Source organism: Macaca nemestrina, chromosome 14 (assembly GCF_043159975.1).
Source record: "Macaca nemestrina isolate mMacNem1 chromosome 14, mMacNem.hap1, whole genome shotgun sequence".
Classification (NCBI taxonomy): Eukaryota; Metazoa; Chordata; class Mammalia; order Primates; family Cercopithecidae; genus Macaca; species Macaca nemestrina.
Window position 1 is genome coordinate 4316355 of NC_092138.1, and position 15688 is coordinate 4332042.

The 15688-nt window shown below is 40.6% G+C and overlaps 1 protein-coding gene across 16 annotated transcripts in view; it reads right to left on the reverse strand.

Annotated features, from left to right (window-relative positions):
* LOC105498881 (protein tyrosine phosphatase domain containing 1) overlaps positions 1–15688 on the reverse strand; it is a 133103-nt gene that overhangs the window by 38151 nt on the left and 79264 nt on the right. For 5 of the 16 annotated variants that reach the window (XM_011771264.3, XM_011771263.3, XM_024786756.2 and 2 more), the window contains one exon: positions 13368–15153. The exons of the other annotated variants lie outside the window; for them this stretch is intronic. In XM_011771264.3, coding sequence (XP_011769566.2) covers positions 15037–15153 — 117 coding nt within the window. In that variant the 3' untranslated portion in view covers positions 13368–15036. Of the gene's footprint in view, positions 1–13367; positions 15154–15688 lie in introns of those variants that run through there. 16 annotated transcript variants of the gene reach the window in all.

The following is a 15688-nucleotide window of genomic DNA, read 5'->3' on the forward strand; positions in this document are numbered from 1 at the left end:
CTATATGGTACCAAGAGGGGATGGTGCTAAACCATTGATGAGAACTCTGCCCACCATGATCCAATCACCTCCCATCAGGCTCTACCTCCAACACTAGGGATTACATCTCAACATGAGATTTGGGCAGGGAGAACATTCAAACTATATTAACACTTGAGCATCTGAACTCATTGTCCTCTGGCATAGTGTTGCTTTTGAAAAGTCTGATGTCAATCTGGTATCATTTCCCTTATAAATGACTTGGTCTTTTTCTCTCTGATTGTCCAAAGGTTTTTTGTTTGTTTGTTTTTCTTCTTCTTCCCTTTAAAATTCAACAATTTTACCAGAACATTTCTCATTGTTGGCCAGCTGGGTTGATTTTCCCATGTAAATGGAGTAACTTTTCAGTATATAGTTTTAAGTCTTCTTTTATTGAACAACGCTTTTGTTGCATTATAGCTTTTTAACACTTACTTTTTTCCATTACTTTGTTTTTCTTGTTTAGATACTCCTATTATACTTATGTATAATAGTAGTAATTTGCTTTGCTCTAAACTCTGTATCTAATATGTTTTTTAAAAAGTAATGTTTGCATGATATATCTTTTTCTATCCTTTAACTTTTAACAACTTGTGACATTAGTGAGTTTCTTATAGACAGCATATTATTAATCATGGTTTTTAAATCAACTCTGTCAATTATTTAATTGGTATATTGAGACCGTTTGAATTTAAATTATTTACTGATATGTCAGAGCTTAAATCAGCCTTTTTATTATTTGTGTTCTGCTTGCTTTCTGTGCTTCTCCTCTGTTTCTTTTCTTACTTTCCTGTGGGTTACTTGAATTTTGTTTTTTTTTTTTTTAAGACAGAGTTTCACTCTTGTTGCCCAGGCTGAAGTGCAATGGCCCTGTCTCAGCTCACTGCAACCTCCGCCTCCTTGGTTCTAGAAATTCTCCTACCTCAGCCTTCCAGGTAGCTGGGATTACAGGTGCCCGCCCCCATGCCCAGCTAATTTTTGTATTTTTAGTAGAGATGGGGTTTCACCATGTTGGTCAGGCTGGTCTCGAACTCCTGACCTCAGGCAATCTGCCTGCCTCGGCCTTCCAAAGTGCTGAGATTCCAGGCACGAGCCACAGCGCCGGGCCTATTTGAACATTTTCTAAAAATCACTTTTGTACAGTTTCTTTAGTGATTACTCTAGGTAGTACATATATCCAAATGTAACTTAGCACAGTCTAACATCTATTGATGCTTTATTACTTTAATTGAAGTAGAGAAATTTTACTTCCATAATGTCCTCATACCCTCCCTAGTTCTTAAATATAATTGCCTTAGGTATTTATTCCATATACATTAAACACAACATCAAAGGGTATAATTTTTACTTCAACCATTAAATGTAATTTAATAGAATCATGAGGCTACTCCATTATATTTACTCATTCCAATGTTCTTTTTCCTTTCTGAAGTTCCAAGCCATCTTCTATTATTATTTGCTTTTGTTTATAGAACTCCCTTTACCCATTTTCTGATCAGGTAGTCCCTTATGAACATTTATGCAAAAATTCTCCACAAAGTTCTACAAATTCAGCAGCATTTTAAAAGGATTGTATACCATGACCAAATATAATTTATTCCAGGAATGCAAAGATGGTACCACATATGAAAATCAATCAATGTAATACACCACATTACAGAAAGAAGAAAAAACCCACACGATCATCTCAATTGATGCAGAAAAAGCATTTGACAAAATTCAACACTCTTTCATGATAAAAACACGAAACAAACTAGGAACAGAAAGAAACTATCTCAACAAAATAAAGGCCATATATCAAAAACCTACGGCAAACATCATAAACATCATGGTGAAAGACTGAAAGCTCTTCCTGTAAGATCAGGAACAAGACAGGAATGCCTGCTTTTGCCACTTCTATTCAAAATAGTACTAGAAGTTTTAGCTGCAGTAACTATGCAAAATAAATAAATAAAAGGCATCCAAATTGGAAAGGAAGAAGTAAAATTATCTGTTTGTAAATGCAATAATCTTATAAAGAAAATCCTAAAGATTTCACCAAAAACTTACTAAAACTAGTAAGTTCAGCAAAATAGCAGGCTACAAAATAAACACATAAAAATCAGTTGCATTTGTATACACTAACAATGAACAATCTAAAAGAAAATTACAAAAACAATTCCATTTAAAGCAACATCAAAAAGAGTAAAATACAATTAACCAAGGAGTGAAAAACTCCTACAATAAAAACTAAAAACACATTGCTGAAATAAATTAAAAAAGAACATAAATAGAAACATATCCCGTGTTCACGGATTGGAAGAATATTGTTTAGTGTTGCTTTTTTTTGGTTTTGTTTTGTTTTTTTGAGACCGAGTTTCATTCTTGTTGCCCAAGCTGGAGTGCAGTGGCACGATCTCGGCTCATGACAACCTCAGCCTCCCAGGTTCAAGCAATTCACCTGCCTCAGCCTACTGAGTAGATGAGATTACAGGCAGGCATGTGCCACCATGCGTGGCTAATTTCATTTTTTTTTGAGACAAAGTCTCGCTCTGTTGCCCAGGCTGGAGTGCAGTGGCATGATCTCAGCTCACTGCAAGCTCTGCCTCTTGGGTTCACGCCATTCTCCTGCCTCAGCCTCCCAAGTAGCTGGGACTATAGGCTCCTGCCACCAGGCCCAGCTAATTTTTAAATTTTTAGTAGAGATGGGGTTTCACCATGTTAGCCAGGATAGTCTCGATCTCCTGACATGATCTGCTTGCCTCGGCCTCCCAAAGTGCCGGGATTACAGGCGTGAGCCACTGCACCCGGCCTAATTTGGTAATTTTAGGAGAGATGGAGCTTTGCCATGTTGGTCAGGCTGGTCTCAAACTCCTGACCTCAGGTGATCCACCTGCCTTGGCCTCTCAAATTGCTGGGATTACAGGTGTGAGCCACAGTGCCTGGACTGAAGATTACTGTTAAAATGTCAAAACTACCCAATGTGATCTACAGATTCAGTGAAATCTCTATCAAAAACCCAATGATTTTTTTTTTTTGTAGAAATAAAAAAGTTCACTCTAAAATTCATATGGAATCTCAAGGGACCTTTAATAATAGCCAAAACAACATTGAAAAGGAACAAAACTGGATAACTCACACTTCCTGATTTCAAAACTTACTACAAAGCTATACTAATCCAAACAGTATGGCACTGGCAAAAAGACAGACATATAAACCAATGAGATGAAATAGAGAGCCCAGAAATAGCTCTTGCATATATGGTCTAATTACTTTCTTTTTCTTTTTTTCTTTTTTTTTTTTTTTTTTGAGATGGAGTCTCGCTCTGTTGCCTAGGCTGGAGTGCAGTGGCCCGATCTTGGCTCACTGCAACCTCTGCCTCCCAGGTTCAAGTAATTCTCGTGCCTCAGTCTCCCAAGTAGCTGGGAATACAGGTGCATGTCACCACACCCAGCTAATTTTTGTATTTTTAGTAGAGATGGGGTTTGGCTATGTTGGCCAGGCTGGTCTTGAACTCCTGGCCTCAAGTGATCCACCTGCCTCAGCCTCCCAAAGTGCTGGGATCACACGGGCATGAGCCACTGTGCCCAGTCACCATTTTTTTTTTTTTTTTGAGAGAGGGTCTCCTTATGTTGTCCAGGTTGGTTTTGAACTCCTGGGCTCTAGCAATCTTCCTGCCTCGGCTTCCCTAGTAGCTGGGATTACATGCCCATACCACCACATCTAGTTTCAAATAGCTTTTGATAAGGGTGCCAAGACCTTACAGTCCTTTTCAACAACAAGTAGTGCTGGGAAAACTGGATATCCACATGCAGAATAATGTGATTGGACCCTTATCTAATGTCATGTAAAAAATATGAACTCAAAATGGATGAAAGACCTAAATGTAAAACCTAAAGCAATAAAACTATTAGGGAAAAAAAACAGCAAAAATTTCACAACATTGGATTTAGCAGTGATTTCTTGGAAATGGCAACAAAACAGAAATAGAAAATTAGACTTCATGAAAATTAAAAAATTTTGTGCATCAAAAGACACAGTCAATAGAGTAAAAAAGCAACCCATAGCATGGGAGAAAATATTTGCAAATCATATCTTTAATAAGGACTTAATATCCAGAATATATAGAGAACTAAAACTCAACAACAAAATACAAACCAACTGAAAAATGAGCAAAGGACTTGAATAGACATTTCTCCAAAGAAGATACATGAAAAGGCAATAGGCACATGAAAAGGCAATAGGCACATGAAAAGATGCTCAATATCACTAGTTATTAAAGGAATGCAAATCAAAACTACAGTGAGATACCACTTCATATCCATGAGGAAGGCTATTATCAAAAATACCCAGAAAATAAGGATGTGGAGAAACTGAAACCCTAGGGCACTGTTGGTTGGAATATACAATGGTACAATCACTGTGGAAGACAGTGTGGTGGTTCCTCAAAAATTTAAACACAGGATTACCATATGATCCAGCAATTCCACTTATGGCTGTGTACCCAAAGGAATTAAAAGTAGAGTCTTGAAGAGATACTTGTATACCTATGTTCACAGCAGCATAATTCACAATAGCTCGAACATAAGCAACCCAAGTGTCTACTGACAGATGAATGGATAAGCAAAATGTGGTATATACATACAATGGAATGTTATTCCACTTTAAAGGGGAAGGAAACTTTGCATTATACGACAACATGGATGCACCTTGAAGATATTTTGCTAAGTGAAATAAACCAGTCACAAAAGACAAATACTGTGTTATTCCACTATTTAGAGTAGTTAAAATGAGAGACACAAAAAGAATGGTGTCACCAGGGGCTGGCATGTTGGAGGATGGGGGAGTTCTTAATAGGTATAACATTTCAGTTTTACAAAATGATGAGTTAAATAGATGAATAGTGGTAATGGCTGTACAACATTTATGAATGTATTTAATAACACTGGACTATATATTTAAACATGAGTAAAATGATAAATTTCATTATATATATTTTACTACAGTAAAAAAATTGAAAAATACATGAACAAGCACTAGAGAAAAGAAACACAAATGGCTCAAAACATGTAACAAGGTAACACATTTGAGGTACTATCTCATACCAACTGAATCTGGCAAAAATCAAAAAGTCAGTCAATACTAAGTGTTGACAAGGATGCAGAGCAGTGCAGTGGGAACTCTCATTTACTGCTATTGGGAATATGAACTGGTACAATCATTTTGAGAAATAATTTGTCATTATCTAGGAAGTTGAAATTGTATATACCCTAAAGTTCACAAATTTTACTCTTAGCTACATAGCCTACAGAAACTCTTGCACATGTATACCCAGAGACATGTGAAAATACAAACAACCCAAATGTCCATCACAAGTTTTAAAAGAGGTAATTTGTGGAATATCCACACAATGGAATGCCATATAGCAGTGAATACAAATAAGCTACAGCTTACACATTAATATGGAGAAATGTGAATAGCATGTTGAACAGAAAAGGCAAGTCACAGGAGAATACACACAGCATTATTCAATTTATGTAAAGTTTATAAACAGGCAAAATCAAGAAATAAGATATACAAGAAATAAGATATAAAGAAATACACACAAGTTATAGTGGAAGAATTAAGGAACAGCAGGGAATTTTGTCTTCTGTATTAGTTTACTATGGGCTCCATAACAAAGTACCACAGACTAGGTGGCTTAAATAACAGAAATGTATTGTCTCATGGCTCTGGAGGCCAGAAGTCTGAGATCAATGTGTCACCAGGGTTGGTTCTTTCTGAGGCCTCACTCCTTGGCTTGTAGATGACAATTTTCTCTCTGTGTCTCCACATAGTCTTCCCTTTGTCCATGTTTGTGTCTCAGTCTCCTCTCTTTTTTTTTTTTACTTTTTTTTTCGAGATAGGGTTGCCCTCTGTCACCCAGGCTGGAGTACAGTCGTGCAATCTCTGCTTACTGCAACCTCCACCTCCCAGGCTCAAGTGATCTTCCCACTTTAGCCTCCCAAGGAGCTAGGACCACAGGCATGAGCCACCATGTCCGGAAATTTTTTTTTTTTTTTTTTTTTGGTAGAGACAGAGTTTCACCATGTTGCCCAGGCTGGTTTTGAACTCCTGGCCTCCAGTTATCTGCATGCTTTGGTTTCCCAACGTAGTGGGATTACAGGCATGAGCCACTGGGTCTGGACTCAGTCTCCTCGTCTTATAAGAACATCAGTCAGATTAGAATTGGGGCCACCTCAATGACTTCATTTCACTTTAATTACGTCTTTAAAGACCCTACCTCCAAAGACAATCACATTCTGAGTTACTGGGGTTAGGACTTCTACACATGAATTTTATGGGGGACACATTCAGTCTATAACACCTCCCCATCTCTTTGGGCTGTGTGGTAGTCAGGTAGATAAATTTAATTACATTTAACAAAAAGTTAATTAGCATATATTTTGTTCCAAGGAAAAAGAGCTGAGTTTTGAAGGACATGTTGAGTATTAATCATCCAGCATTGTATATAAAGAATGAAAGTGTGGACTGAAGGAGGTATCTAGACGGTAGGTAATGCCAAACTAATTAGGGTGACAACAGAGATACAGAAAATGTCATGGACAAGCGCTGCTGTAGGTATGGATGTGCACCATACTTGTGTCTTAGTCTGCCTGTGCTGCTATAACAGAATATCTTAGACTGGGTAGCTTATAAACAACAGAAATTCATTTCTCACAGTTCTAGAGGGTGTGAAGGCCAAGATCCAAGATGCCAGCATTTAATGAAGTTTGCTAGCTGCTTCCAAAATGGTGCCTTGAATGCGGCATCCTCCAGAGGGGAGGAACGCTGTGTCCTTACATGACAGAAAATGGAAGGACGAAAAAAGGCCACACTTTCTCCGTCAAGCCCTTTTATAATAGCATTAATCAATATATGAGGCTACAGGCCCCATGAACTAAACACTTCCCGAAAGGCCACACCTCCTTAACACTACAAATTTTGGGGTACATATTCAGATTGTAACATTCCACCTCTGACCTCCCAAATTTGTGTCTTTCTTGTATGTAAAATACATTCATTCCATCCCATTGCCCCTAAAGTCTTTATTTGTTCCAGTAACAATTCAAAGCTAAAGTACAGGGTCCCATCTAAATCAGATATGGATGAGACTCAAAGTAAGAGTCATTCTGAGGCAAATTGCTCTCCCGCTGTGAGCCTGTGAAATCAAACAAGTTATATACTTCTAAAATACAATGGTGGAACAGTCACAGGACAGACATTCGCATTCCAAAAGGGAGCAATAGAAAAGAAGGGAGTAAGAGGTCCCACGTAAGTCCAAAACCTAACAAGACAAACATTAAATCTTTTTTTTTTTAATTTCAATTTTTTTTGAGACAGTGTCTTGCTCTGTCACCCAGGCCGGAGAGCAGACCGTGTACGATCATAGCTTGCTGCAACCATGAACTTCTGGGCTCAAACAATCTTCCTGCCTTAGCCTCTCCCGTAGCTAGGACTACATGTCTGTGCCATTCTGCTGAGCTAATTTTTTTTATTTTTGTAGAGATGGGGTCTCACTACATTGCCCAGGCTGGTTTCAAACTTCTGCCTCAAGCAATCCTCCCTCCTGGGCTTCCCAGTGGGTTGGGATTACAGGCACAAGCCACTGTGCCCAGCCCAACATTAAATCTTGAAGCATGAGAATAATCTTTGACTCCATATCCCACCTTCCAGGTACACTGGGGTGGAAGTTAGGTCCCCATGGCCTCAGGCAGGCTCACCCACATGGCTTTGCTGGGTATAGCCCATGCTGCAGCTCCCATGCACTGAAATAACCTGCCCGCAGCTTTCCCAGACTGGCACTCTATGCTGGTGCTTCTACACTTCTGGGGTTTCTGGGGCAGCCCCACTCTTATGACTCCACTAGGCACTGCCCTAGTGGGGGCTCTCTGCAGAGACTTGGTCTTTGCAGCAGTTCTTTGCCTGGGCCCACTGAGGCATTCCTTGAAATCTAGGTGAAGGAAGCCATGCCTCCACAGCTCTTGCACTCTGCACACCTGCGGAATTAAGCACCACGTGGATGTACCAAGGCTCACTGCTTGCACCCTCCAAAGCAGTGCTCCTACCTGGACCTGGGCCTGCTTGAATCAGAGGTGGGGTGGCCAAGGAGCACTGTGCCAGAGTGCAGGGTGCAGAGATCCAAGGTGGCCCTCAGCAATGAGCACACAGGTCCCATGGGCACCCTGGGCCCCTCCTCAAAATCCATCTGTCCCCAAGACCCTAGCACTCTGGGCTTTTGATGGGCATGGTTGCCCCCTCCCCTTGTCCCGAGATGTCCATAATACCTTTGGGGTCATTCTCCCATTGTCTTGACAAATGGCACATGGCTTTCTTGTATCCATACTAATCTCATCAAATGGTGGCCTGGCCACACCCTGTGTGCTATCTTCTAAACACACTTTTTTTTTTCGAGACAAAGTCTCGTTCTGTTGTCCAGGCTGGAGTGCAGTGATGCGATCTTGGCTCACTGCAGACGCCACCTCCTGGGTTCAAGTGATTCTCCTGCCTCAGCTTCCCGAGTAGCTAGGATTACAGGTGCTTGCCACAATGTCTGGCTAATTTTTTTTTTTTTAATAGTTTTAGTAGAGATGGGGTTTCACCATGTTGGCCAGGTTGGTCTCGAACTCCTGATCTCAAGTGATTTACCCACCTCGGCCTTCCAAAGTGCTGAAATTACAGGCATGAGCTACCATGCCCGGCCTAAAACTCCTTTTTTTTTCTTTTTTTTTTTGAGATGGAGTCTCACTCTGTCACTCAGGCTGGAGTGCAGTGGTGCCAACCCAGCTCACTGCAACCTCTGCCTCCCGGGTTCAAGTGATTCTCCTACCTCAGGCTCCCAAATAGCTGGGATTACAGGCGCCTGCCACCACGCCCAGCTAACTTGTATTTTTAGTAGAGACGGTGTTTCACCATGTTGGCCAGTCTGGTCTCGAACTCCTGACCTCAAGTGATCCACTCGCTTCAACCTCCCAAAATGCTGGGATTACAGGCATGAGCCATCACACATACTTTTTTATTCTTTACGTGGCTGGGCTGAGAATTGTCTAAATCTTTTTCTTTACATGGCTGGACTAAGAATTGTCCAAATCTTGGTGTTCTGCTTCCCTTTGAATTATAAATTCTGTCTTTAAATAATTTCTCTTCTCCCATTTTAACATTTTAACATAAGCAGTTAAGAGAAACCACACAGCATCCTGAACACTTCCCTGCTTAGAAATTTCTTCTGCCAAATATTCTAGTTCATTGCTCCTAAGTTCTGCCCCTTACAAGGTCCTAGAACACAGACATGGACATAATTCAGTCACGTTCTTTGCCACTTTGTAACAAGTTTCCTTTTCCCCAGTTTCCAGTGATATTCTTCATTTCTGTCTATGACCTAATCAGAATGGTCTTTACAGTCCATATTTTTATCAGCATTCGGTTCAAAACCACTTACGCAGTTTCTCAGGAGAATGAGTGAGAATTTCCCCACAGCTCTCCTCTTCTTCTGAGCCCTCACCAGAATCACCCTTAATGCTCCACTCATGGCAATACAAGCTTTTTCCTGCTTTCATTTCACAACTCTTCTAGCCTCAACCCATTACCCAGTTCCAAAGCCGCTTCCACATTTTTAGGTATTTGTTTTAGCAACACCCCACTCCCCTGGTACCAATCGTGGTCTTAGTCCACAGGCTGGGCAACTTAAACAGACATTTATTCTCACAGTTCTGGAGGCTGGATAGGCCAAGATCAGGGCACTGCCATCTGGTGAGGGCTGCTCTCTGCTTCCAACATGGTGCCTCACATGCTGCGCCATCTGAAGGGGAGCATGCTGTGTCCTCACATGACAAAGTGGAAGAGCAAAAAAGAATTCCCTCCATCAGGTCTTTTACTAATAATATTAGCTCATTCATGAGGGTGGAGCGCTCATGACCTACACACCTCCTAAAAGGCTGCACCTTCCTATTCTGTTGCATTGGGAATTAAGTTTCCAACACATGAATTTTGAGGGATAGGCAACATGACTCCTAGAGGGATGAATGACTGAATACATAATTCCTGTGTGTCCCCAGAACTAGCAGAGGGCCAAGCAGAAGCGGCACAGACATGTTGCTGAAAGAATATGTGTCGTATTTGTTGCTTACAGTTGTGCTGGAACTCTGCTGTGGGCACACAGGAGAGTCTGAGAAAATAATTGACCACCTAATCTAAACCTACCAAAATTAATTCAGGAAATGTCACCTATTAGTCCTGGAAATACTGAGTTTGATATTAGGTTGAACCACATGAAATGGCCAGTACTTGATCATTTTTTACCAAAAATTGGCCACTCCCTGTGGTTCAGCCTAAATCAAAAGTCTCAGTAGTTTGTTTTCTTTTCTTTTTTTTTTTTGGAGACAGAGTCTCGCTTTGTTGCCCAGGCTGGGGCGCAGTGGCGTGATCTCGGCTCACTGCAACCTCCGCCTCCCAGGTTCAAGCGATTCTCCTGCCTCAGCCTCCCAAGTAGCTGGGACTACAGGCGCCCACCACCACGCCTGGCTAAATTGGTATTTTTAGTACAGACAGGGTTTCACCCTATTAGCCAGGCTGGTCTCAAACTCCTGACCTTGTGATCTGCCTGGCTCGGCTCCCAAAGTGCTAAGATTATAGCCACCATGCCTGGTCTGTTTTAATTTTTAAGACGAGAAAAAAAAAATGATAAAGCAACTCATTAAATCAAAACCAGAGGCTAATGTCAGACTGCTTTCTAAAGATCAGGTAAGTAGGAACCCATCTTCAAAATGTAATTTTTCTCTAAAATAGGCAATCTCAAGAGTAAAATATCTTTTCATTTTAATGAAGAAAGCCGAGAGGCAAGGGCTTAGCAGGCTTCTCTTACTGTATAAGTTTCAGTGGATGTATGAAACTTTTATTTTCATTGCAAAAGGTTTTATGACATTTAAGTCTTATTGGGACATTATTTTTAGTGACAAGCTTTGAACAAAGGCTTGTCAAGCTCCAACACTGAATGGTTCCATTGTGATTACTTATAAATCAGTTTTATTGTCAGTGTTGAGGTAATCAGAGATTAGCTCATGCCTAAAAGCATAACTAAAAAAATAATGCATCACTGAGAAACAGGATTTTGTTGAATTTTTCTCCTGCTACTTTATCTATAAACAATTTGCAGCCATCTAGCATTGAGAAAAGCTCTCTTAGGTAACATGCTAATCTTGTGCCATTCATAAAAAGCATCAAAGAGAATGTTGTTCTTGATTTACCTGCACTGAAAATATACTAATGCTTGTTAATTTGGAACAATAATAAAGATCCTATGAGTAAGCTGTCATTTTTAAATGGACCTCCCAATTACATGGGAGCTGTTAGATGTCAAGAACTTGTGGCTTGCACTCAATCTACATTATATTGTCCCTGGATATTTTTTCAGACATCTGGAGACTGGCCTGAAATAGCACCCAATCATATCAGCAAGCATTCTCCATTTAAGAGAAAATAGAGAAACTTTATCTCTATTGAATTATGATATATGGTGGTTTTCATGGAATCCAGAGTGATGACGCTGGGAAGCTGGTTGAAGATATGACTAAGTAACTCAGCACAGATTTTCTGAGTTACATAAATAAATGAAGCGAGCTCTACTACCAGCAGCAATTTGTCTCAAAGGGCATTATTAAGCTCTCTGAAGTAAGAAAAGGCAATAGTGGCAAGAAATCATGTACTTCCTCTAAGTGTGATATACTAGAGAGCATCATATGATAGTAATAGAGCTGGTTCAGCCTTTTCCAGAGGACAGATGTGTAATATTTTTACTAAGTTATGGACAGCACAGTGCTCTCTTAATGCCATCATAACATTTAGTGCTAAAGGGACCTCAAGGTCCCTGAGAAGGCACTTTGACTGGGCAGCTTTGCCAGGTTAAGAGTCCCATAGGCAGTTAACATGAGCAGAGAGGAGGGCATAGCACAGGGTCCATCAGACTCCACATCTCACGTCATACAGTTATGATTAAGACTTCTCAGGCCAGGTGCAGTGGCTCACACCTGTAATCCCAGGACTCTGGGAGGCCGAGGTGGGAGGATCACTTGAGCTCAGGAGTTCAAGACAAGCCTGGGTAACATGGCAAAACCCTATCTCTACAAAAAAAAATAGCCGGATGTGATGGCGTGTGCCTGTAGTCCCAGCTACTCAGGAAGCTGAGGTGGGAGGATGGCTTGAGGCTGGGAGCGGAGGTTGCAGTGAGCTAAGATCATGCCACTGCATTCCAGCTTGGGCTACAGAGTGAGACCTCCATCTCGAAAAAAAAAAAAAATATATATATATATATATATATATATATATAAATAAATGAAATAAAAAAGACTTCTCTCTGTCAAGATAATTCAGCGAGGTAACGGATATGGCTGGCCCATGGTAAGTTCTTAATATGTGTGTGCCCTTAACCTTCCTATTTCTGTTGAACTGAATTTTTCAACCTTATCACTTCTCCCAATAGGTGAGATTTCTGTCCTCTGGGCTACAAAGAACTCCTCATCCAAATATGGGAAGGTAGGAATCTTGTCAGCTTGGAGATTTTCCTCAGCTATTCCTCTTAGAACTCACCTATCCCAACCCCCCAGTGTTTGGTCATGCTGAACTGACAGAAGGAGTCTGAACTAACTAGAGCTTGGCTCAGTGACTCAGCCGACAACTCAATCTGTCTGTCAGGAAAATCTAAGAGCAAAACCTTGTCTTTATCATCAGATGTCCTAGAGCATCAAGGTAAAGAAGTACAAGACTAGGATTATGGGTTGTTCTTTTTGCTTTTATTCAAATAAATACAATACTTATATATAGCCTGATTAATTTCCCTTGTCATATCTCTTTTTTCAGGTTTCAGGCTTAGAATTTTAGTCGTGCAATGCTAAGGTCACATCATAACTGTTCTCTAAGTTGAAACAAGTATTTCAACAGGCAAATAGCGAACTCGCCAAAAGACCTGTGGGTCACTTGCCCAAATGAGGCCAACTGAGATGAGAACAAACATCTTTTTTTTTTGGTAAAAACTGTATTTTTTTTTTTTTTTTTTGAGACGGAGTCTCGCTCTGTCGCCCAGGCTGGAGTGCAGTGGCCGGATCTCAGCTCACTGCAAGCTCCGCCTCCCGGGTTCACGCCATTCTCCTGCCTCAGCCTCCCGAGTAGCTGGGACTACAGGCGCCCGCCACCTCACCCGGCTAGTTTTTTTGTATTTTGTAGTAGAGACGGGGTTTCACCGTGTTAGCCAGGATGGTCTCGATCTCCTGACCTCGTGATCCGCCCGTCTCGGCCTCCCAAAGTGCTGGGATTACAGGCTTGAGCCACCGCGCCCAGCCAAAACTGTATTTTTATAGTGTACCTTTGGATAAAATGCAATTGTTTCTTCCCCTTCTTTCCCAGGCCAGGCACTTGACAGCACAGTGCTCTCTTAATGCCGTCATAAAGAGGATGGGCAACCCACTTAATTAACATCCATTGGACTTGATTTCCCAAGAAAATTAAAACAGTGTGAAAGAACACTGCATTTAGCATTTGGCATTAGAGTTAGTGAGACTGATAATGACTGAAATATTTTTGATGTGCTAGAGGTTAATTCAGAAATGTAGGACTGGAGAAATTTCATTTGTTCTAAATGAGTCTCGCTTCCCCTGAATTCTGTCTTTAGGTAGTAACTTCTTTAGTTTGAAATTAGTCTGATTAATATCACCTTTACTGGGAAAAACTATTATCCTCTCTGTGGCTTGGCCTCTGGTATCTCCACATATTAATTTAAATAAAAGTATGGCTTCAACTGCTAATTGATGGTTCAGCTTACAAGGAACTAGTCTAGGCAGCCACCCTTCTTACATGAAGCCAGTTAGGGCTAATGCAACCTGTATGGTCAACTTCAGTTTAAAAATCTTAATTCTCATTGTAAGAAAGCAGCCAAGTATCGAACCTTGAGGCAAGTGGGTTTATAGAGTGGCAGATTTGGGAGTGTGGGGCCAGGGCCACACTGCTCATGCTAATTCACCATCAGCACAAACAGTGGCCCAGTCTTGACTTCCTCCAGCTCCAAGAGTCACCTCTGCAGAGTGGCTGTGGCACCTCACAGAGTAGGGCTGGCACAGAGCCCCTGCCCTGCACGAATGTCCCTGTGGAGTCCCTGGGAGGACAGAGGCAAGCCCTGCTTCTTAGCAACTTCCCACACTTCCTGCCTCTGATCCCACTTCCTCTCTGTAAAGATGCTATTTGGCTTAGCAGCAACCCAAGGGAGTGGGAATAAGGCTTGGTGTGTTGAGAACTGCTCCTGCCTCCTTTTGACAGCCAAGGCTGGCAAGGTTGTTTGGAAATCTGACAAACAGCAAGTCTACTTTCTACAAGTAAAAAATCCCAACCACTTCACGGTCACGCCATTAAAGTAAAACTAAATCTCTCTGAAAAATAATATGCTTTGAAACCCTCTGTTACATTCATAAAAAGAAAAGGAAAAACAAAAAATTTCAAAGTTAAAAAAGACCCTTTAAAAATATTATAGCAATAGCCTTCTTCGTAACAAATATAAAACAGCTTAAGACACTTGGTGACTTTCTTAGTTCATTTGTGGGGGAATGGACACACAATGAGGTTTTACTACTGAAGTTAGCTATTTGGTAAAAACTCTAGGAAGAGTTCCATCAAGAAAATGGTTATTTTGGAAAGACAAGTTATGATTATTTCCAAAACGTCAAAAGGAATAAGAATGTAAACACTATATACTTAAAATGTTAATGCAATAATATTAACTCAGTCAAATAAAGAAAGTGGCACCAAATTTATGGCAATTTTTCAAAACAAAAATGTAGCTCAAGGATATTTAAAAATAAATAATTGGTTCAAATAGGGACAACCATTCTCAGCACAAATCAACGACATTCAAAATAAAGTGCTATGAGAAAAAGTAGCCCCACAAACTTCGACTTATTCACATATGAACCGAGATACTATCTGGATCGTTAGGTCTGAAATATTCACCACGAGGGAAAGCTAGAGGCCAGGCTTAGGGCCATCTTTTGTCATTTTTCTTTTTTCTTCCAGCGTGTGCTTAAATATTTTCTTCAGGGTGTTGTAAACTATTGGTCCATTTTCAGAATCAAAATTAACCTGGTGATAAAGAAATTTATATTCAGGACACTGTAACAAGAATTTTAACTAGTTCCTATTTTGAGAGAAGGAGGGGGTGGAGAAAAAAACAGACTTACGAACAAAACTCTATATAAAATACATACACATAATAAATTTCACACATTTTAGTTGAAAGACTATATTAGAACTGCCAACCATGTCAATACCAAACTTATGAATGAAAACCCCAAAATTAAATCTAGTGCCTGGATATTTAGTCTAATTATACACACCCAGACATGAAGCAAGTCAACAGTGGGTGTGAAGTGAATTTTTTGAGACTATTATTGACGGTGTAAGGGAAAAGTTTCCTGTATTAAAACAGCACATCAGCTGTATACGTCCTGCTAAGAGGCCCTGTGGCCACTCTGGACAGAATCAGAGTGACGTGAATAGAAGCCCAGCTCCCCACCTGCTAGCTATGTGCCCTCATCTCATACCCAACCTCTCTGGACCTCGATCTCCTCCTTTGTAAAACAGAGATAATAATACCCACCTTCATAGGATAGCGTAT